At 39.2% G+C, this 23,925-nt stretch overlaps 1 protein-coding gene across 1 annotated transcript in view; it reads right to left on the reverse strand.

Moving 5' to 3' along the window:
• The window catches only part of Cntnap4 (contactin associated protein family member 4), a 303,767-nt gene that overhangs the window by 180,893 nt on the left and 98,949 nt on the right, over positions 1–23,925 (reverse strand). The window contains exon 3 of the mRNA XM_052727282.1: positions 15,014–15,207. Within this exon, the coding sequence (XP_052583242.1) occupies positions 15,014–15,207 (194 nt within the window). The remainder of the gene's footprint in view (positions 1–15,013; positions 15,208–23,925) is intronic.

Consider the following 23,925-nt stretch of genomic DNA (forward strand, 5'->3'; position numbering starts at 1 on the left):
TCAGTTTGTCAGTAGTTATCAAATCTTAACAAGATCCCAGCCCCAATGATTGTCCTCTATCTCATGGCCCTCTCTTGTACAGTCCATGGCATGGTTCACATTCCAACTAGGCAGCACTAGGCTCAGAGCTCTGGAAACAACACCTTCTCATTCTGCCTACAGCTCTAGGCCTTGTAGCATCCTCCTGCTGATGTTAAATTCAGAGTTCCCTCACCATCTCATATTTGGCAGCTTGGTTTTTCCATCACCTGTAACCAATTTTCTATAATGACTTCCCAGTTTCAGATGCCTGGGGTGATTTCTGGTTTCCTGACTGGGCACTGACTCGGAGGACAATTTAGAACCAGAACTAATGCTTTTACTTCTTCCTACTCTGTCATAATATAATCAAAGTTTAAACAACTTGCTAGGTATACATGTGCCACCCAGCCATCACATAAGGAAATGACTGTGTATGTTTAAAATGCTACCAGAATAAATAATGATAAATACTCTATGATAGTTCATTTTGATTACCTCCATACACTTTTACTGTCAATAACTGTTGCACAATAATAAACAAATTAGGGAACATCTGTATTTATGTCTATTAGTTTTACCATTGCTGTAGCCAACTACATGAAAGAAAAACCTTAAGGGATAAAGATGTATTCTGTTCATGGTTTCAGAGACTCCTGTGCAGAGACACTTGGCACCATGTTTCTGGCTTTCTGAGGAGGCAAAACTCCAGGGTGGCTGCTGCTTGTTTCATGGAAGGCAAATGGAGAGTGTTAGGAATGAGAGCACACCCTGAATAACCTACTTCCTCCAGTTAAGCCCTACTGAGTCTTCCAGAACTTCTACCAGCTGGGGACCAACACAGGAGCTATGTGTGGGTGAATTTCTAGTCCAGTGGATGCTAGGAAAACTGTCAGAGGATTCCTTCCGGAAGGATTTTCCAGACAAAAACTGAACTCCTGATTCTTGGCTGCATCCCATCACCAACATTCCAGATTTGATTTTCCAGCCTGTAGACAGCAGGCCATGGTCCATCTCAGCCTCCGTAGTTGAATTAACTAATTCTATTATGGTGACTGTTTCTCTTAAGTACTTTTATGACTTCCTATCCTTTGTTTCTCTCTGTCTCTTTTCTTTCCTTTGCTTCCTGCTAGCTGTGTCCCATTTGAAATTGTTCATAAATCTAATTTTTACTCACTCTTTCAGTGAATAAGTACATGTTCCTCTCTCTGTCCTTGCATCTTCACTTGCTCACACCTTCAGACTCCCCTGTGTCTAAAGGGGACACATCACCTCCAATTCTGGCATCATTCTTGGAATTCACTCCAGAATCAGACAATATATTCTTGCATTGCCTGTTTTTAATGTCCACGTTGTATTCTATTTCTGAGGAGATGATGTAACTTAATATAAGTTAATGACCAGCTGCTAGGAACCCACAATATTATGTGGCTATTATTTAATAGCTCTCTATATAACATTATGAGTTTGATGCTGTAGTTTGAAGGCAAATTATTATTCTAAATGTCTGTTTAAATTAAAGAATACAGTACTTTGAGGTGTCAAACACTGTAATCTTTTAGGAAGCACTGTGTTCATTTTAAATAAAGACAAAAATGCTTTTGAATAATTTCATGCTATTTTTTCTTTCTATAAGTTGCCTATTTATAATTTTGCCACTTTCTTAAAAAACAGAAAATTAAAGTTCTATTTTTGTCGTTAGTTTATAGACTGTTCATACTTGTGTAATAAGAGAGAATTTTTATTATATTGTACACACACATACACACATACACACACACACACACACACACACACACACACAAACACAAACACACATGTGCAACATAGTGTACATGTGAAGCTCAGAAGACAATGTGTAGGAGTTGGTTATCTTCTTCTACCATGTGGCTCTGGGGATGGAAATCAGGTCATCAGAAGTTTTGTGACAATTGCCCTTACCCACTGAGCCATTTTGCTGACTCATAAGAAATTTTATGTAATAATAGAAATATTCCATAACTGAACTGATAGACTAGCACTGTAGCAAGAATCTTAAAAGGACTTATTAATTAAAACAAACCCGGAGCCAGGTATTGGGGTGAATGCAGGAAGATCAGAGAAGCAGAACAAGCCACAGCCACCTCACCTTGCCAGTTCCTCAGCTGATCCTGTTTTCTCAGACTAGAAGCCTCTGAGTCCTTATCCAGATGGATCTCAGCTGAACTGCTTCTTGAAAGCCTAAAAGCTTAACCAGGCTCTAGTTCCTGGTCCTCATGCCTTAAATACCTTTCTGCTTTCTGTCATCACTTCCTGGGATTAAAGGCATGTGTCACCATTTTCTGGCCTCTGTATCTAGTGGCTATTCTGTTCTCTGACCCCAGATAAGTTTATTAGGGTGCACAATATTTTGGGGAACACAATATCAGCACACTAGCACAGCTGTTCTAGCACAGCTATGGCGTGCCTTAAGTATGGCCTACATGAACCGATGCAACCTCATTTGTTAATACTTTCTTGGAGATTGGGATTGAATCCAGGGCTTCCCTCTCACTAAACACACTCTATCTCTGTCTATCTTCCCAGCTATATTTTCTTGTCTTTTTTCTTTCTTTTCTTTGTTATTGTTTGTTTGTTTTTAGAGACAGAGTTTCTCTGCATAGTTTTGGTGCCTGTCCTGGATCTCGCTCTGTAGACCAGGCTGGCCTTGAACTCACAGAGATCTGCCTGGCCCTGCCTCCCAAGTGCTGAGATTAAAGGCGTGAGCCATTGCCGCCCGGCCCCAGTTATATTTTCTAAATTTTTTATATTAATTAATTCAGTTTTAAATTTAAGTAACCATGTGGTTAGTGGCTACTGTACCAAATAGCCTAGCTTTATAAATGAAAAAAAAACTGAGTCTTTGTCATTGGAAGGACAGAGCTAACATTTAATTATATAGTTGTTTCCTTGGTCTTGATCTTTAAGCAATTCCTCCTCACAACACTAACATGGGAATGTACAGAAGTGTGCTGCATCTCAGACAATTCTACATCTACTGCTGTGCTTTTATGGAATTAAAGATCTGTTACTGGTTCTGAAATGTATTGAGTGACCAAAATTTCCCCCTCCTTTTCTGCAAATTGGAATTGCCTAGGTATACTTTTTAAACCACAAAAATACTTTTTTTCCCACCTCCAGACAGTCTCCAGGGAAGTCAAAACAGGGTTACATGAAAATTTAGGACCCACAGACACAATCTGGAATCAGTGGCTTCTACCTGGCCTTCTTAAGATGCAGCCAACCGATGAGAGGAAGATTATATAGGTTAGTGACTTAACCTTGATGGGTCCCTTCACTCTCCATGTAAAAGAGCATAAGGGCCATTGGAACAGAGAGAGGGCTTTCTTCATCTATGGTAGCTACACCCACCTGGGCCTGTCAATTGTGAATGTGTTTATCTCGATGTCATTGGAACAATTAGAAATTATTCAGTCTCTCTGGACATCCATTATGCTCCTGCTGAGCATGATATGCTGTTGCCTGTTCCTCATCACTATTTAAATTTAAGTGAACCTGTGGCTGGATGAAGCCTATTCAATCAAAGCCAGTCAGAATGTCAATCCTAACCCAGCGTCCCTGCTGCATGTGAATCAAATCAGACACTGCTAACATGTACACTTACATACTCTTTCTTTTACTGTCTTTATTCAATTGTTCATGCAGATTTCTAAATACAAAGTATTTTTTACATTCTGCCCTACAGTATACAAATTTAGTTCTATTGTGTAGAAAGAAAAGCCCATTCTGGTATTACATATTCAGTTTTATGTTGTTCTGTATCTTCTACTTATGATTTCTCTGTATACAAACAGTTTAGCCTATTTATTAGTCATCTAGAACCTATTTTGTTATAAAAGTTACTGATTTTACTAGAAGGCTACAGCTTCTCAAGGTCCATATTGACTGATTCATATTTTACAGCATATGTTTTCACATTTATTTATTGTTTGTGTGTATGGTGTGTGATTGTGGGTACACATTTACCCTCGTATACATTCAGAGGTCAGAGGACAACTTGAAGGAATCTGTTCTCCCCTTTTATCTCATTGACCCTGACGATTGAACTCAGGTCATCAGCCTTGGCAGCAAGTACTATTACCTGACAAGCCATCTTGCTGGTCCTCATTGTGTATCTCCTATCTGTCTTATTGAAACCTTTAAATATGTATTTGATTTGATGGTGAATGTTCTTCTTAGTTAGCTATTATGTTTTAATGTAATAATATCAATGTGCTTTAAGATACATTCGCCTTTTCATAACTGAGATCCTCCTTAGTACTATTATTTTGTTAACTAGTTTAGTTAATTTATTACATAATTTTTCTATATGAGATTTGGAATGATCTCATTTGGGTTACTTTAGTTAGAGGATGTAACTGTACGATAACATGTTCTGTTCAAACCAAAATATGTGATGCATTTCATTGTCATCTCTTACGTCATTTAGTGACATTGTTTGTACATCTTGCTTATTTTATATTATAAATCTTCTTTCATATTCATTCATTCTATTTTTTAAGTGTTTGCATTTTTATTAAGATTTTTTTAATTCATTCCCCATACCAACCACAGATTCCCTCGTTCATCCCTCCTCCTGCTCCCTCCCCAGCCTTACCTGCCCCCAACCTACCCCCCATCCCCTCCTCTGAAAAGCTATGGCCTCCCATGGGGAGTCAGCAAAGTCTGGCACATTCAGCTGAGGCAGGTCCAAACCTCTCCCCCTGAATCAAGGCTGTGCAAGGTGTTCCACCATAGGCAATGGGCTCCAAAAAGCCAGTTCATCCACCAGGGATAGACCCTATTCCCACTGTCAGGAGCCCCTCAAACAGACCAAGCTACACAACTGTCTTACCCATGCAGAGGGCCTAGTCCAGGCCCATGCAGGCTCCACAGCTGTTGGTCCAGATTTCATGAGTTCCCACTAACTTGGTTCGGTTATATCTGTAAGTTTCCCCATTGATGCCCCTTGCTCACAGAATCCCTCTTCCCTCTCTTAGACTGGACTTCGGGAGCATTGCCTGGTGCTTGGCCATGGCTCTCTGCATCTGTTTCCGCCAGTTACTAGATGAAGGCTCTATGATGACACTTAGGGGTAGGCCAGCTCAGGCACCCCCTCCACCACTGCTAGTAGTCTAATCTAGGGTCATCCCTGCGGATTCCTGGGAATTTCCCTCACACCAGGTTTCTCTTTATTATTCATTTTATCGGTTTAATTATACATGGAACCCAGCACATGGAAAACTGAGGAAGGAGAATTGTCACAAGTTGCAATCTAGCTTGGGCTACAAAGTAAGACTCTGTCTCAAACAAGTAAAAAGCAAGCACAGAAAAAAATGGACTGCATATTCCTTCTATATTGCCTACCTTTTTATATGTTTATATATAAGAAGACTAATGATTTTAAAAATTAATTTATTGTTAGGCACATTTCTTTGCTATCTTTAATTTTTTAAAAAAGATGATGTCTTCTCAGATCTTTAAGGAATATAAAGACATCAGTTCCAAGTCTCAGATCCCTCTTTATGGTTTATGTATATTTTTCTAGCATCTTCTCTAATGGAATCATACTTGATAAGTTGAAAATAAATGATGGATAACTATGAAAGAGAGGCTAAGCTAGTCACTATCCCTAGGTCAAATAAAATAATGAAAACACATTTCAAAAGGACAGATTGCTTCCAAGAGAGGAAAAATGCCAACTATAGCCACCTGGGACTGGAGAATGAAAAAAGCCAGAGGCAGACATCTGACACATTGCATCAGAACAATGATAATAGGACAGGAGAGGGCGGGTGTGATACTGCCATCATTGAACTGTCATATGGCCAAATGGGAGACGCGAGTCACAGTGCTTTGCAGACTTGTTATTCTCTGATCCGTGATTTGAGGATGTTCTTGATGGAGCATACACTTTGAGGGGGTACCAAATCGAGGCTCCTGCTAGCTCTAATCACTCTTCAAACACATGCTATTTCCTTGCCTGGAGACAGATGGATCTGAGGAAGGTTAAACAAAGACCATTTGTCTTATATCATTATGTTTGTTTACTAACAGTTTACAGGAGTGGATATGGATTCCTTGTGTCCTATATGTATTATAAAATTCCAATCATGATGTGCCAAAGAAGTTTATGAGAGTAGCTGATACAACCAGCTACAGGGGGAAACAGGTTCAAAGGGGTTCAGAATGCTGAACAGAGAAGTTGCCTAGCAATAGCTGCCTTGACTCATGGCTGACATCACATCATAAACCACAGAAACTCTTATGCCTTATCAGTTAATGGTAACCTGCTATTCTGTCCCGTTCTACAAGATACACTTTCAATCTACTAATCACCTCCTCCACCATGAGAAGGTTTTTACATCAAAATATTTCCACTTGTCTATTTTTCAAGTCTATGACTTGATTTCATATCTAAAGAAGTCATTCATACTCTAAATCAATGTGATATATTCTCCCCATATACCACCATGTATTTTCTCTGTCAATTTTGTTGATTTGGGGCTTAACATGTCAATCTTTAGTTTATTTTAATTTTATTTTATACGGTATAAGATAAGGTCCACATTTTCTATTTTTTAAAAGATTTTGGTTTTTTTTAATTATATGTATGGATGTATCTGTTTGTGGGTATGTGAAGATGAGTGTGGACACCAGTGGAGGTCAGAGGCAATGAACAGAGCCTCTCAAGCAAGAGTTATAAGAACTTGTGAGCCACTCAGCAGAGTTGCCAGGAGCCAAACTGTGTCCTCTGAAAAAGCAGTGCATGCTTTTAAGTGCTGATACTTCTCCACAGACCCCCAATGTAACTATTTTGTGTGTCCATATCAAGTTTCCCAAGCACTATTTGCCCAGAACATTCCTCATTCTATATTCTTCCCTTCTTGTGAGTCCACAGTTTACCATAAGTGCATGTATTTATTCCTGGATTCTGGTCCATTTCATTCACCTTAATGTCTGAATTGATGCCAGTATCACACTGTTCTAATCACTGGAGCTTTATAGTATGTTTGGAAATCAGGCAGGATGGTGCATTCAGTTCTGTTACACAGAGTCCTTTAAGGTCCAAATGTACATTTCACAATTTTTAAGTACTTTTAGTAAAATATGCATTTAGGATATTGATAGAAATTATACAGAATGTGGAGATTATGTTGGGTAATATGGGCATTGTAAAAAAAAACAAATATTAACATATATATGCTGTGGAATGTCATTCTGTATGCTGTGAATGTGTGTTGCTCTGAGTGGGTGTTAAATAAAATGCTGATTGGCCAGTAGCCAGGCAGGAAGAATAGGCAGGATAAGCAGACAAGGAGAATTCTGGGAAGAGGAAGGCTGAATCTGGAGTCACCAGCCAGACACAGAGGAAGCAAGATGACAAGGTAGAACTGAGAAAAGGTACCAACCATGTGGCTAAACATAGATAAGAATTATGGGTTAATTTAAGTGTAAGAGCTAGTCAGTAATAAGCCTGAGCTAACAGCCATACAATTCATAATTAATATAAGCCTCTGTGTGTTTATTTGGGTCTGAGTAGCTGTAGAGCAGGAAGGACACAGGAAAACTTCCAAATATACATATATATATATATATATATATATATATATATATATATATGTATGTGTGTGTGTGTGTGTGTGTGTGTGTGTGTGTGTATTATTCATTTGTGTCTTCATTGCTTCTTTGGTGATGTTTTAACAGTTTTCAGTATATAGCTCTTTTACCCCTTTCACTAAATTTATTATAAGTATTTTATTCTTTTTGACATTAGTAAACAAGGTGTTCTGTTGTCGCTAATAGTAATGATCTCCAACTTGGACTGCTCATTGCTAGTGCATAGAAACTAAATACAAACTACTTATAGTGGTATATAACTGTAATCCTAATATTCTGGAGGCTAATACAGAAGGATGGTGAATTAGAGGCCAGCCTGGGCTACTTCAGTGAGATTCTGTATCAAAAACTTTCAAAAAGAAGCTACATATATAGCAAAAATATAATAAATGCACATGAAAAATTCCTTAAACACCTTGCAGAAAAGTAGCCCACAATCACTTATCTAGAGCTCATAAAAGCCTATGCAGTTTCTTGTGTGCTATATATTCATATACACACTCAGCAATGCTAGCAGGTAAAGAAATCCAAGCAAAACCACAATGAGATATCAGTTGGCACCCATTAGGATGTTGTTATAAACCAAACTGAGACAAAAGGAAATGACAAAAATCTACAGACCTCAGAATCCTTGTACATCATCGGGTTCTTCCTACAGTGGGGATTCAAAATGATATAGGGTGCTATGGAAAGAAGGGTACAGCACAGAAGCTCCTCAAAAAATTAAAGGTAAAAATACCATATGATCTAGAAATCCTACCCCCAAGTATTAATCAAAAAGAACTGAAATCAAGGTCATAAAGCAAAGGCTATGTAGCATGTGGGACAGCAATAGTCACAGAGAGGTACTGATGGAAATGAAGTATCTGTAGACAGATTAATGAATAAAATGGGAAGGTCAAGAGGATGGGAGGGGCACCAAGAAGACAAACTTCCAAGACTTAACACTATTATTGCACTCACAAGCTCATACCAGCTACGATAGCCTGCACAAGACCTGCATAAGATCAAACCAGCCAAAGTTATGATGCAGATGGGGGAGGTGACCATCAGGCCCCACCCCTTACTGGGGAGTTGTTAACAGGTGATAGCTGCTGGGGAGGGAGTATCATTCTTTTTGAATATGCAGCCACTGGGAGATTTCCCATGCCCTAGAAGGTGACCTACACACATTTGAGCAGCATTAATTGGACTGTTATTAAAAAGAAAAACAGTACATGAAGTGGAGAGCGGGTGTGTTGGGGTTATTTGGAGGGAGCTGGGGAGAGAGAAGTAGGGGTGATGTGACATTTAATTGCATGCATGTATGAAATACTTAAATACACTGAAAAATTAGTATTTAAAAGGTGCAAGAAAACAGTCTTATTCTAAAATAGATGAACCTATGAGGAAGTAGAATGGATAAACTAAGCTATTCCTGGGACAAATACCATATGGTTCTCCTTATTAGAACAGCCTGAAATGGTCCCTAGGAAATGAGAGATGGGTGAGGATACCACTCGGCAGGTATAATGCTACAGTTACAAAAAAAGTTATTAAACCCAAAGAGCAGCTGTTCTGCACAGTGCTTATAACGAATAACACTTCATTGCACACTTAAAATTTTGTTAGGAAGATAAATTCCATGTTAATTGTCTCTACCACAATTTAAAAAGAAAACTCAGCCACCTTTGCACCATACGGGGGCTAGGTTATTCATTGCAAAGGGCGGAGAATTCATAGGTGCCTAGAAGTATAAACGAAAAATTTCCTGAAGATATGGGCTAACAATGTAGGCTTTAATTAAAAACAACTTTGGGGGATTAGTGTCCTGAAACACACTCCTTAGGCATCAGCCAAGGACTGCAGTGATGAAGGTGACAATGTGATGTGTACATGGAAGTAATACTACTGTGCTCTGCATCACCACACGTGCGTCAGTATGGTTAGGTCACTAGAATAATGACTTGGCATGGAGAAAGTTTAGGGAAAATGCCACTTTGAAGAAGGATGCACCTATCTAGACTCCCACAAACTTTCCATGGAGTCCTACTTCCCTGGGACACTTATTAATTTGACATGAAACAAATTCATGCTTTAAAAAAAAAAAGTTTCTGCAGGTGTTGCCACCTTGTCTGACTTATGCAGTTGCCAGGGCAAACACAACAATTATAATGGCTTCAATATTTTGTGACAGGTGATATTCTGTGTAATTGACTACACTAATCACAAGTTTTTTGTGTTTTCCTTCCTGAACCATGACACTGCTCGTTAAGAAACAAAAGCACAGGGCTAGAGAGATGGCTCAGCTCTTGAGAGCACTTGTTGCTGTTTCAAAGAAACCAGAGATAGTTTATCAGCTCCCACATCTGGCAGATCACTACTATCCATAACTCCAGCTCTAGGAGATCTGATGTCCTCTTCTGGCCCCCAGGAGCACTCCCACACATGTGGCATATATTCACACAGATATACACACATATACATAAGAATTTTAGAACACAATAAAGATAGGAGAAGTATGGGTGACTCACAGTTTTAATTATTTGGGGGGCAGAGGCAAGCAGATAGCTGTAAGCAAGCCAAGGGCTAGCCTGATCTATGTATTGAGTTCCAGACCAACCAGAGACCATTACACAATGAAACCACTTCAATGAAAAGAAGGAAGAGAGAAAGGGAAGGGGAAGGGAGGAAAAAGGAAGGAAGGAAGGAAGGAAGGACAGAAGGAAGGAAGGAAGGAAGGAAGGAAGGAAGGAAGGAAGGAAGGGGGAGGGAGTGAGGGAGGAAGGAAGGAAGAAAGAAAAAAAGGGAAATATTAAAAATATTTTATTTGAAAAAAGTATTTTGAGCTGGACATGGTGGCACACACCTTTAATCCCAGCACTCAGGAGGCAGAGGCAGAGAATCTCTAAGCTCAAGGCCAGCTTGGTCTATAGAGTGAGTTCCAGGACAGCCAGGGTTACGCAGAGAAACCCTGTCATGGAAAAACCAAAAGAGAGAGAGAGAGAGAGAGAGAGAGAGAGAGAGAGAGAGAGAGAGAGAGAGAGAGAGAGAGAGAGAGAGAGAGAAATATTTTTTGGAGTCCACTCCTGGTCACAGGGGCCTCTCTTCTTGTCCTGATCAGTGAGTTTAGTTGATTAGAGCATGGTGCTAACAATGTCAAGATTTCACATTTCATCTCAGCATGAGCCACTTTGTGGTGGTGACTCCATCCCTCCAAAAAGAATCTCCACTAACACACGTCCACTCCTGGTCACCGGGGCCTCTCTCCTTGTCGTGATCATTGAGTTTAGTTGATTAGAGCATGGTGCTAACAATGCCAAGATTTCACATTTCATCTCAGCATGTGCTAGTTTGTGGTGGTGACTCCATCCCTCCAAAAAGAATCTCCACTAACACACTTTCTAGTTGGTGGGTCTCAAAAGAAATGCAAAAATGTCCTTGGTGTCCCTATACTTCCTGACATTCAACCCACTAAGTCTGTTAAGACTTAAACATTTGTGTTGTGGATTAATGACTCTGTAGTTAAGAGCACTTGATGCTCTTGCAGAGGGCTGAATTCCACTACCAGCATTTACACAGCAGCTCACAACCACCTGCAACTCCAGCTCCAAGGGATCTGACACCCTCACCTGTCCTCCATGGGCTCTGGCATGCATGTGGTGCACATAAACCCACACAGACAGACACATATACATATACATATACATATACATATACATATATATAAAACAAGTTGTGTGTATGTGTGTGTGTGTGTGTGTGTGTGTGTGTGTGTGTGATTTTTAAGGGATTGGAGAGATGGCTCAGCAGTTAATAGCACATACTACCCTTCCAGAATACCTGAGTTCAGATTCCAGCAGTCCAGTGACCTACAATTGTCTCTAACTCCAGCTCCAGAGGATTTGTCATCTTCTTCTGGCCTCTGTGAGCACTGCATACATGTGCAGATACACACACACACACACACACACACACACACACACACACACACACACACATAAACATACACACAATTTTCATAAATAGAAAAAATAAATCTTTTTATAAACTACTCTTGTAACAGCTATGTTTACTTAAACCATTTAGAAGGCTGGTCCCACCCATTCCTTGAAGTTGTAGTCAGCAAAAGAATCTTGGGTGCTTATCAAAATAATTAGATAGATTAGTAGATAGATAGATAGATAGATAGATAGATAGATAGATAAATAGATAGATAGATAGACAGACAGATAGATAAAATAATCTGGGAGAATTTGGCTGTAGGTTTTTGAACAGGTTGCCTTACTGAAAATTTCTAAGATGTTGGTTTCATATTTCTGCAATTGTTTTTAAATGAGTTAAAATTATACCTTGCATTTACTTTTTCATCACTTGGAACACACTAGCTGAAAAGAGTCTTTGCATCCTGAAAATGCTGAGGAACTTTATTTTGTCTTCAGTTTAAGGGAACAATTTTACTGGTCCACATTTTCTAAATTTTCATAAAATATTTATCCACCATCCAGTCAAGCAATTTAAAGAAATTACATCTGATGGGCATTAGACCGTAAATTTTATTCTGAAGAAATGTTTTAATATGTTTTAAAGTATCATATGCCTATTAAGTTTGCATTTTTACTAATCGCCTGTATAGATAATAAGCAAAATATTTTCTTAGTCTTCTAAATTACTGTAAGAAGTAGAGAGCATTTTGTTAATTCTTTCAGGTGTAGAGAAGGCATTGTTCTTTCTGAAGACTGAGTAAGATCAACTGAGAGAAGTGAGGAATTCACACTTTGGTTCTCAATACCATCTTGGATGGTTTTATTGGTTTGTTTTATTGTGTTTTTTCCTAAACCAATAACACTTGTCTTTCTTTCTCTTCCTATCACACACTTGTATAATGCCTTATGTGTTTCTTAACTTTCTCTCATAGATTTATTTGTATCATCCTAGACAGACTGTAAAGCCATTAAAAGAAATTGGCACTTTTGTATAATTGGTATACATCCCATAATAGCTAGAAAAACTGAAGGAAAACCTCAAAAATCAACTTAGAAAATGTGCATTCATAAAACGGCAAAAGGTTAAGTTCCTTACTGCATGTATAAATTCAAGATTGTTCTTCTACTTAAAAACTTTAAGTTGCAATAGTTTATCTTCTTCCGAGTGTAAATGTCAAGAGCCAAGGCATAGAGCAGCCTCACTTTCCCTGTTTTGGCAACTACAGAACCTCGGATGAAGCTCTATTAGAGTGTTTAGAAGAAAGACAAAGTAATTATAGAGTAAAATAACTTGGCAACCTACCTGTGACCAGAAAAGACAGATTTAAATATACAAATGTAAGTATGTAACTATAAATAAGAAGCATTGATATTAAATGTAGATTGAAATAGATGAAAGGTAGATGGATACTAAACATAGATGATAGATAGGTAGATAGATAGATAGATAGATAGATAGATAGATAGATAGATAGATAGATAGATAGATATAGATGATACATACATACATACATACATACATACATACATACATACATAGATGATTGATTGGTGATAGATATGCTCAAAGAGCTGATGGGCAGGAGGGAATCACTATTATTTGGAGTAATGAGAAGAACATATTATAAAATGTTTGTTTCATTCATGCAGTCATTCATTGTTTGTTGGCAACATTCCAGGCACTATTGGGTTTTGAAGGTGTTCAGGTAGGACTGAAAGGCAGTTTTTATTAACAGGCAACTCACAGTCAAGATGGGGAGCCTATGAAAAAGCCAGCAGATTACAATATGGTCTAGAGACCAGTGTTAACTTAACAGTTTTGTGATAGATGCTCTTGGTCCTTCTGTGGTTTAGATTATTAAAAATGTCACACTTGCTGCCATTTCACCCTGAATACCTCCCCGTTAACAGTACTAAACAAGGAAACAGCAATGCCTGCATTTCACTTTTCCCATGTCTGATAAACAGAAACACACATTGTTCACAATGTAAAAACAATGCCTAAACAATGCATTTTAATTAGAGCAGCTAAATACTAGCAGGCAGTAACCACTACTTTTCTAGTTTAAAATCCAATGCTTAATTGAGAAAAACAGTAAAAGATAATCCAAATGTCTAGTTAAAGTAAATACCTCATTAAGCTTTGGTGTTATTGGTTCATCATTGCTATTCATTTTAGCCTTCGTTTGAATGCTTCCCATGGAATTAACTGAACCATAACACCCAGTTGTGTGAGATTTTGTTTCTCACTCTTATACACAGATTCAACTTGCTTTGGATTTTAAAGTAGTTTTAATAATGATAATAATAATTTTTAAAAAGCAATGCTCATAGGCAACTGCTTTCAGCCTACTGTTCTCTCTACAGAAAAGACTATGGGCACTTCTCCTCAATTCAATTTGCGTCAATAAACACACACCTAATGACCACCAGGAGTTTTCCTGACACAAAGGTAAGCAAATCACAGTCCATTTCTTCAATGAGTTTATAATGTGCAACTGATTCCAAGAAGTTTGAAAAGAGCAGCAACCGACAGGTCAAAGAAAATGATCATCATGTGCCCAAATAGGCTTCCAAATTATACATGTGCTGAGGATGCTCATTAAGTTACTCATTTTCTCCAATTCCAGCACCTCAGCCAGAGCAGGGAGACCAGTTCTTTGAGTGCAGTATGTCATCTCTAGCTCATATAAGAGCCAAAACATGCTTTCTACACTGACAAAGAATTCATCTCTCTGCATCATCAAGCAAACCTCCTTTAGTTTCCTTTATCAAGGGATATGCAGTCACTGCAAAAAAAAAAAAGCCACCCCACTTTAACACTGGTGTGTGTATGCATTTGATATATGCAATATTATATATAATACATACACATATCATATACATATGCATATATATATTTATACAACTCTATAACTTCAAACACAGTTCCATATATTAGCCTCTATCTTCTCTATCTTCAAGAGAAGAAAGATCCAGACATCTCAGTCATCAGACCAAACCAAATAAATACTTTTGACTGGCTTCATTGTCAATATAAAAGCACCATGTCATCTTACAAACATAATATTTTTAGACAAGTCTTAGTTCTTGAGTTTCTACACTGTTTAATGGCCTGGTAAGACTTTTTTTTTTTTACCTTCTAAGTAATTTACTCTTAGTATATTCATAAATTAATTATGCATATTTTCCCTTGAGAAATGGTGTCAGAGTCATCCTAAAGGTTCTATGGCTGCTTTATATAAGAGACTTATTAACAAGTTTCAGGATGACTGTGCTTCCAGCCCTCCATCCACACACGTGCACACATGCACACACACACACACACACACACACACACACACACACACACACACACACCAGGACCCATATATTTTACTAAGAAAACATACCCAGATGCTGTCTTCTTGTCGGTACTGTTTCCAGTTCCTTCCGCTGTCACTAAACATCAGGAGATAGCTGGTCACCCAGTTGGAGCTCCCATATCCACCTTGGGTGGCCACAGACGTGACCTCCATCCTCTCTCCAAGGTCAATCTGCAGCCATTGATATTTGTTGGACACAAGTGGAGACCAGCCACCAGCTCCTTTTGCAAAAATAGAATATTGGGAAAGAACACGTTAAAATTCCATGAATGGAATGGAAATTCTGGTAGACTGTATGGAATTCAGAAAGATTCCCAGGATATGGAAGGCCTCATAATTATATTAAAACATAGGAAAGCAGAAATGTAGTAGACAAGGCTAGACCTGTGCTGGTTGTGTTCATTTAGAGGCATTAGAAGTTTCCCGGCACTGGAGAGAAGTTAGGAGGTCTCATTGAATATTTTTAAATGTTTTGTGTGAAAGGTCATGCCAACATTTGGTGCCAGAGTGCTCACTGCCCATGGGCATGGCTGAGTAATTATGTGTGGTCTTTGGTCTGTCTCTGTTCAGGGAGAAAAATATAAAGAAGAAAGTCTTGGTGTTGGCAGAGCTAATAAGCCAAGTTTAGTCGTGTCTTGGTACATTGCTAATTGTTGAATAACAAAGATGTTCAAGGTGTTACAGTCTCATGAGAGGGGCAGATATTGAAAAGCATGTTTGAAATGTAGCCCCAAAATCGTTAATGGTAAAACACTGTGCAGGAAACCATAACATAAGGGGAAAAAAAATGGAGGTTTCTGTGCCGTGGGAGAATGGATTGGGTTTGCACTCGTATAAGGGGAGATGGCTACATGTGCACTTTTGGCAACTTTGTGATTAGCCACAGTAGGAGTGTGTAAATCACAGACTGGTAAAGTGTACAGGAAGCACCCATCCCACACCGAGACAGTTTCCCAACATCCCAGGCCAGATCTGCAGAAGAAGAGTGTGTGTATGGGGGAGGGTGCTAGCAAATTGAAACACCACAAATAAGCTGCCTCTGAGTACTTGGGAAGGGACCAGGAGAGTGTGATACATATTCAAGGAAAGAAGGGGTGTTGTGTAATATTTTCTTCAAAACATTAAAACAGTGCTCATGTCTCTTTTATTAAGATGTTTTATTTTCCCCTTCAATATAATTTGGGAATTACTCCAGTTCTTAAATTACTCACTGAATACGTAAGATACATACACACACACACACACACACACACACACACACACACACACACACACACTTGCACACACTCATGCACACATACACAATTATTATTGAAAATGAGTCACAAAATAGAGCTCACACATTCTGGAATACAATATCCAGGAGCTGGAGAAATGCTTCAATGGTTAAGAGCACTGGCTGCTCTTCTACAGGATGCAGGTTCAATTCCCAGCATCCACATGGTGGCTCACAATTATCTGTAACTCTAGTTCTAATGGACTCAATGCCCTCTTCTGACCTTCCACAGGTCAGAACATGCATGCAAGCAAAACATAGCCACACACAAAAAACAGAATTTAAGAAATACGCTATCTATTCCATGACTCCCCAAACAAGACTAATCACCTAGGTTTTCATCTCATTCCTTCCTTTGCAGCCACCTCAAGGCTTTGGTAATAAGATCTGAAATTTTGAGCACAGATTACCATCAATTCACACACAGTTGGAGTCAAGCATTATTTTTATATTTATGAGCTATTTGTGAAACTTTGAATATAAGCATAGCTCAAAGAAACACTCCCAAAATATCACTTTTATGTGTGGCATACATGCCATTATAACACACAAAGGGACATACCCCGTGAATGACTTTTTTGGAAGACATAAAGATTCTGTTGATGACAGAACACAGTGAAACTCTGAAAGGCAAATGACTTCGTTCTTACTGTTACTTACAACTCCAAACAAGAGAAGGCTACCAGGTAGGAGCTCATGGGATAATGACACCCCAGGACGGTATAACAAACTAAAGCTGTAAGAGGGGGTTCAGGTGTGACAGTTACTAGGTTTTTTGTGAGCTTCCAGTAAACTGATTAATTTGAATAATTTCTCTAGAAGAAATTCTGGGTTGTGGGGACTGTTTCTAGCCACGTGGTGCCAGGTTTCCCTGTGAATAGGGCTGATGCATGGTGACCCAAATGCTTAGAACCCAATAACAGAATGGGCTGGGGCATAAACATAATCAGTTGCTCTAGGCAAACTGACTGGTCATTTATCAAGGCCTCAAAACTAACTCAAAATAACATTTAAAAAATTATAGCAATATCCTCTCTTGGTGGTATCTCAATAATTCTTGCTTGCCTTAGGGTATGGTGCCCAATATTCACTACACTATACTGTCTTTAGAACAAGGGGGTTGGAAAGACAGCTCAGCAGAGGACCCAAGTTTAGGTCTCAACAACCCACCTGTCCTGTAGTTCCAGCTCCAAGGGATATGGCACCCCCTCTGGCCTTTGTGGGCACTGTACTCATGTTCACAAACCCACACACATATATACATAATTAAAAGATAATTTTAATCTGTAAAAACTAGATACCTTTTCACAATTCCTTCTTTTCCTTTCTTTCTTTCTTTCTCCTTTATTTTTGGCAAACCATTATGTAAAATGGTATTCTCCATAAACTGGAAGTTCACTGTCATCCTTTCATAGATCCAGGATATTTATAATCAAGTAATTTTTTTGTAGGTGTAGTTTTATTTTTTAATTTTCTCTGTATTTACTCTTTTTTTTTTTTTTTTTTTGGTTTTTCGAGACAGGGTTTCTCTGTGTAGCTTTGCGCCTTTCCTGGAACTCACTTGGTAGTCCAGGCTGGCCTCGAACTCACAGAGATCCGCCTGGCTCTGCCTCCCGAGTGCTGGGATTAAAGGCGTGCGCCACCACCGCCCGGCTGTATTTACTCTTAAAGAACACATGTGACTAGGGCCTGGGGAGATGTCTCACGAATCAAAACACTTTCCACACAAAACTGAGGACCTGCATTCAGGTCTACACAAATCTAGGAATGGTAGCCCAGTTCTGCAAATCCAGGACTTTAAAGGTAGAGACAAGAGAATACCTAGAAGAGTTCAGGCCAGCTAGCATGGTGTACGTAGCACTAAACGAAAGACATTTTCTCAAGCATGGTGGAAGGTGAGGACCAACACTTGAGGTTGCCCTCTGACCTCTACATGCAAACTATGGCATATGCATACCCCACCACACACACACACACACACACAATCAGCTAATATTTTTATAATGTGACTTGGGAGTGGTGGAGCCAGGTTGGCCCCTAATCCCAGCAACCTTGATTCGATTAGAGTAGAATGCTATTCATACTTAAGCAAGAGAACTTGTGGGACAGACATGGGCTGTGTTGAAATGGGGTGGCCCAGTGCTGTGTGTCTGGCACTGCTATCTGCGGTCCACAGGAGGTGCTCCTACTCTCCTAGTCTCTTTTCTACAGAGGTATTATTCTTGGAAGATCTACAGCACACCCTCTGAGGAATCCACCACACACTGGGTCCTTGAACCCTCTGTGGGAACCGTTTCCATCACATTATCCTTATACCCAAGCCAGCACTTTCTCCACACTCCATTCCCTGGCATCCAGTGAGGTGGCAAGTGCTGTAAACAGAGACACATGGGTACCTCCCCTGGTCAGATATGACAGTAAGAATCTGTAGTTCCCAGGAAACATATGGGAATGAAGATCAGAAATCCTTAGCTATCAGACGGCAGCAACAACCTCCTTCCCTACTTACAATGGACCATATTTTTTAAATACACATGCATCAATGGGGACAGTGAATGGGTGAGTATGTCCATCCACTGTCCTAGCCAATCTCTTTTCTTCCTCAGGGCCTATCAAATGCTTGGAAGCTGAAAGTCATTGTAGAGCTTGATTTAACCAAGCATCTTGGGTCCTCCAATTGCTGTAACTGAAAATCATTCTGAATTTTTATCATTTCTCACAGTGAAAACTTAGGAAAGAAGGATGCCCACAGGCAGCTGCCATCTTACTTTGGAAATTCTGCATGCAGAATTTTGTCTCTATTAGCTTATACCTCCAAGAAAATGCTGACGATTTTGCTTCTTATTCTTTCTAGTTAATTTTAATGATCTGAAATTGGTAATGAGGTTATGTTGAGAATTATATTTTCATCAGGAATATCACAGTACTTCTGCATCATTTCAGGACATCTTTATAATTCTGTATTTAAAAAACAAACAGGAGAGATGCATAGCAAGGTAAATGTGTCAGGGTGATCCGAGTGGGTTAAAATTGGATCATCAATTCTCATCAGGAGTAAGAGAAACCCCTGAATGACCGCTCCCTCTTCCCAGCATCACTCACAGTTACAGTCCCACAAGCCGACTTGAAACATTGGCAGTTAATTGACCTTGAACATTTCAATTTCTTACCTGTGGTGAAAAGGTACTACTGGTATGCAAATTAAGCTATCTCATTAGCAAGGTACACTGATAAAGTAATGGAAACTCTGATGCTCCCAGGCTTTACCAAGTAATTTCAGTAGGATAAGTCAGCCACAGGGGATGAAAAGATTCCCGTTGGGTTTTAAGCTGCGAGGCTCTGCAGTGGTACATGACGGAATGCGCTTGTTAGAACTTTAAGAAAAATGTTGAGTAGCAATGGAGAAAATGTGAGATAGAATTGTATTCATCATTGGCTGATCTTGGCAGCCTTTGATGGCAGGAAGGGACAATGGTGACATGAGATACAAATGGCACTGCTGCTGAGGGTCACACTGCACCAGCCCTCTGGTCACTGCCCATCTATCTAGCCACCTGAAGACAAACCATCAGCACAGCTACTTTTTGTAATACAGAACATGATGGCTAACTCCAGCAAATTGAAAACTCTGAATTACTATAAATAAAACACTATAATGAATTCTTTATTCTGTTTATTAACTAAACCTTTCAACTGCTAGTCAAGTGTTATTTGTCCTTAATGTGCTTTTAATATGCTAATATATTCAACATCACAGTAAGCCAATACCTATGAAACTAAAGACCATCTTTTCCTAACTCTATCTATTTTGAGGTTACTGATAGTAAACCTACCCAAGAGTCCTGTCCCTCCATTTCATTCTCTCTTCACATCACAGACTTTCTTCTCCAACCCCATCTACCTGTTTCTCCATCCTTAGCCCTGATTCTGAGACTTAGCATAATCAAGTGCCACATGTGCTTCAAAAAGAAGCATTTCTCGTTTATTTTTTTTAAAAATATTTACTTACTATTTTATGCGTATATGTGTGTCTGAGTGTATGTCTGTGCATCACATATGTATAGATGACCATGGAGATCAAACAATGGGATCAGATACCCTGGAAATGGTGTTATAGGCAGTTGGGAGCCACCAGATGTGGGCACTAGACCCACACCTGGATCTTCTGAAAGAACAGCAAGCACTCTTAATCACTGAGACATCTTTGCAGCTCCTAGAAACTTTTATGAACTCTTCACTTTACAGCTTGGAAACTCATATTTTAAGGTCATCCCCCCTTAATAGAATTCCTAAATATTATAGTATTGTCATGAGAATTCAATTTTTAAAGCATATGAAGTGCCTATTGATTTCCCCACATTCAGAAATTGTGACAGTCTATGCTGGCTGTAACTTTCTGGGTTGTGAAACTATTATTATTGCTATTGACTGCAAGCAAAGAGTTGTCGTCACAGTAAAGCTGAGCTTTAAAAATGTTTACTGGTCTCACAAATCTATGGGTATGAACATAAATATGTAGAAGGTAGTTTACTCTCAATCTTTGCCTTCTTTTTGCAGTGGGTAGTAGTTAAGAGAGACACTCATAACAGCTGAGAATAAACTGCTGTGAGGGCTCATCTGAAGATGGGACATCTATATAATCCCCCCCCCCAATGCTTAGGAAACTGTAGAAAATGGGGCAGAAATAATGCAAGAGCTGGAGGAGGAGAGGAAGTCTTGTGAAATACTGTCTTCTGAACATGACATCACTGCTGCACATATGAACTCTTGGCAGCTGTGATACCTGCACAAGACCTTCACAAGAATAAGCTAGTTAGAAATTCCAGTGTGAGTGGGGGAGGGGCTCCACAACCAAATTGTGGAGTCCCACACCAACCTGAGGAACAGCACTGGCAATGACTGACTGCTGGGGGTGTGTCTTAGTTAGGGTTTCTACTGCTATGACCAGAAACCATGACCAAAAAGCAAATTGGGGAGAAAATTGTTTATTTGACTTATACTTCCATATTCCTGTTCATCATTGAAGTAAGTCAGGACAGGAACTCAGAAACAGGGCAGGAACCTGGAGGCAGGAGCTGATGCTGAGGTCATGAAGGATACTTCTTACTGGCTTGCTCCACATGGCTTTCTTAGCCTGCTTTTATAGAACCCTGAACCACCAGCCCAGGGATGGGACCACCTGCTATGGTCCCTCTCCCATTGATCACTAATTGAGACAATGCCTTACAGTTGAATCTCATGGAAGCACTTACTCAACTGAGGCTTCTTCCTCTCTAATGATTCTAGCTTGTGTCAAGTTGACACACAAAACCAGCTAGTATGGAGGGATCACTTTTCTTTTGTAGTATGGCCATTGGTAGGTTCCCTATACCCTAGTGGATCCATGTCCATAAGGGCAGCACTAACTGGACTTAGTGGTTTTAAGGGAAAGGAGGTGTTAGTTGCCCAGAAATAATTAGAATGGAGATAATAGAGTGATGTATATGATCAAGATACATTGTATACAAGTATGAAAATTTAAAGAAATTTTAATAAATAAATAATATTATCTCTAATAAAACAGTTGGCTGTCATTGCCTGTTTATTGTTCTTATTGTCTTTCTAACCCCTTTCCCACTATGATCCCTGAAGCACTGGAAGAAAAAGAAGGAATATAGATTGAACACTGTGAAGTCTCTCTATTCTCTACACCTTGAGCAGTTGAGGGTTTCTGTGATAATTGCCATCTACTGTAAAAAGAGGTTTCATTAGTGACATTTGAAAGGTACAAGAGTCTATGGGTACAGCAATAAATAATTAGGAGTTGGTGGAATGAAACAGCATTTTCCAGACCAAACAGGGCAATTGCACATATGAACTCACAGTGTCTGTAACAGCATGCACAAGACCTGCACAAGACCTGCAGAAGCTCAAACCAGACAAAGCCCTGACATGGAAGGCAAAGCTGGTCATGAAATCCCAACCCCTAGCCAAAGAGCTATGGCAACTGAGAGTTGTTCAGAAAAGAAGAGTCTGTTTTCTTTAAAGGTGTGGCACCAAGCAGGTTCTCCATGCTTTGATGGATGGCCCCACACCCAAGAAGCTATGAGCAGCACAAATTGCACTTGGTAGTTATAAAGAGAGAGAATCCAAAATTGGGTAGGTGGTTAGGGAAAGGAAGGATGAACATGGGAGGAGTTGTCAGAGGGCTAAATAGTATCAAAATACATTGTATAAAACTCTCAAAGAATAAAGAAGATATTTAAAAACTACTTAGTGACCGAATAATTATACAATGCAGCATCTCTTTGATCTGCTGCCTACCATGTTTAGATTCCCACAGGACCTGCCTCTGGAGCATATGTTCCTATGAGCTATAATGACAGACAAGCAAACTAAAACGTATCCAGCGTGTGTTCCATAGGCTCTAAAGAGGAATTTGCAACTGTGTTATACTTCATTTTCAAAATTATCTAATAAAATAAACTATATTTTCACATTTCTTCAAATGAAGCTTAAAAAATATTAGAAAAGATAGTAAATTTTCCCAGTATTATGCAATGTAGTTTTGTTTGTTTGTTTATTTAAGACAGGATTTCTCTGTGTAACAGTCCTGGCTGTCCTGCAACTCCCTCTGTAGACCAGGCTGGCCTTGAACTCCCAAAGATCTGCATGCCTCTGCCTCCCAAGTGCTGTGATTAAAGGCGTGCACCACCACCACCCTGCTTTTATTTTGCAATATAGTTTTTAAGGGATGAAAATTTACTTTTAAATTAAAACTTAAAACTTAAAAGAAAGTTTTTATTTTTAAAAATTATTCTAAACTCTTTATAACACCTCTCAGTGATATGTTTTATTCTAATAATATGTTGAAATAATATAAAATTCAGTGTTAGTTAATTGTAAGTAGCCTGACTGACTGAGTTGTGTTTATGCCTTATATATCCAATGTCCAGTTATCGGCATTTAGTGCTGGACTGGGAGGGACATCTTCGATTTCAGGAAAGTGAAAGGAATGATATACTCTTGGTTAGAGCCCTAAAATATAGGTGAAAATGTGCTTCACTCCTTACTCATATTAAAGATGGTATGGCAGTCACTTCCTGTGTTTATCAGGGAGGTGCCATGCCAAGTTAATGCAAGTAGAGACTACAGAGTGGGTGGGTCCAATTTCTTCCTCAATGGATGAGAACGCAGGACACAGACATTGAAGGACACAAGGCACAAGTGGACCACAGGTGAGTGGCACTGCTAGCCACCATTAGGACATCTAAATTTCTAGAAAATAATTGCCTTAATTAAAAGTGTCACAGGAAGGTTTCCTTCAAGGATAATTACTTCTTTTTTCCAAGTGGGATCTCACCTATATTTCCCCAAAGAGTCCGCATTTGCCTGATTCATTTTGAACTTGACATTAAATTACAAAAAAATGTACAGAATGGAAAGAACATGGTGCTGATATTTGTCTGGTTCCATTAAATGGTATGTGTTGTCCAGGGAACACCATTTAAAGTCTTTCCACGGCAAAGTAGTTCTTTTTGCAGGAAGAAAATAACACTTCGATGATAAAGTTAGACTGCTGCTGGTCTCTTCTTGAGGTCATTCCTGAATCTTGGCATTGCCTGCTCTGGTCTCAGACTGTTTCTGGAGTGGGCAGATGACCCTGGGCCAGGCCAATGAAGCA

The sequence above is a fragment of the Peromyscus californicus genome, unplaced genomic scaffold (genome assembly GCF_007827085.1).
Source record: "Peromyscus californicus insignis strain IS unplaced genomic scaffold, ASM782708v3 Scaffold_8__1_contigs__length_139910024, whole genome shotgun sequence".
In the NCBI taxonomy this organism is placed as follows: Eukaryota; Metazoa; Chordata; class Mammalia; order Rodentia; family Cricetidae; genus Peromyscus; species Peromyscus californicus.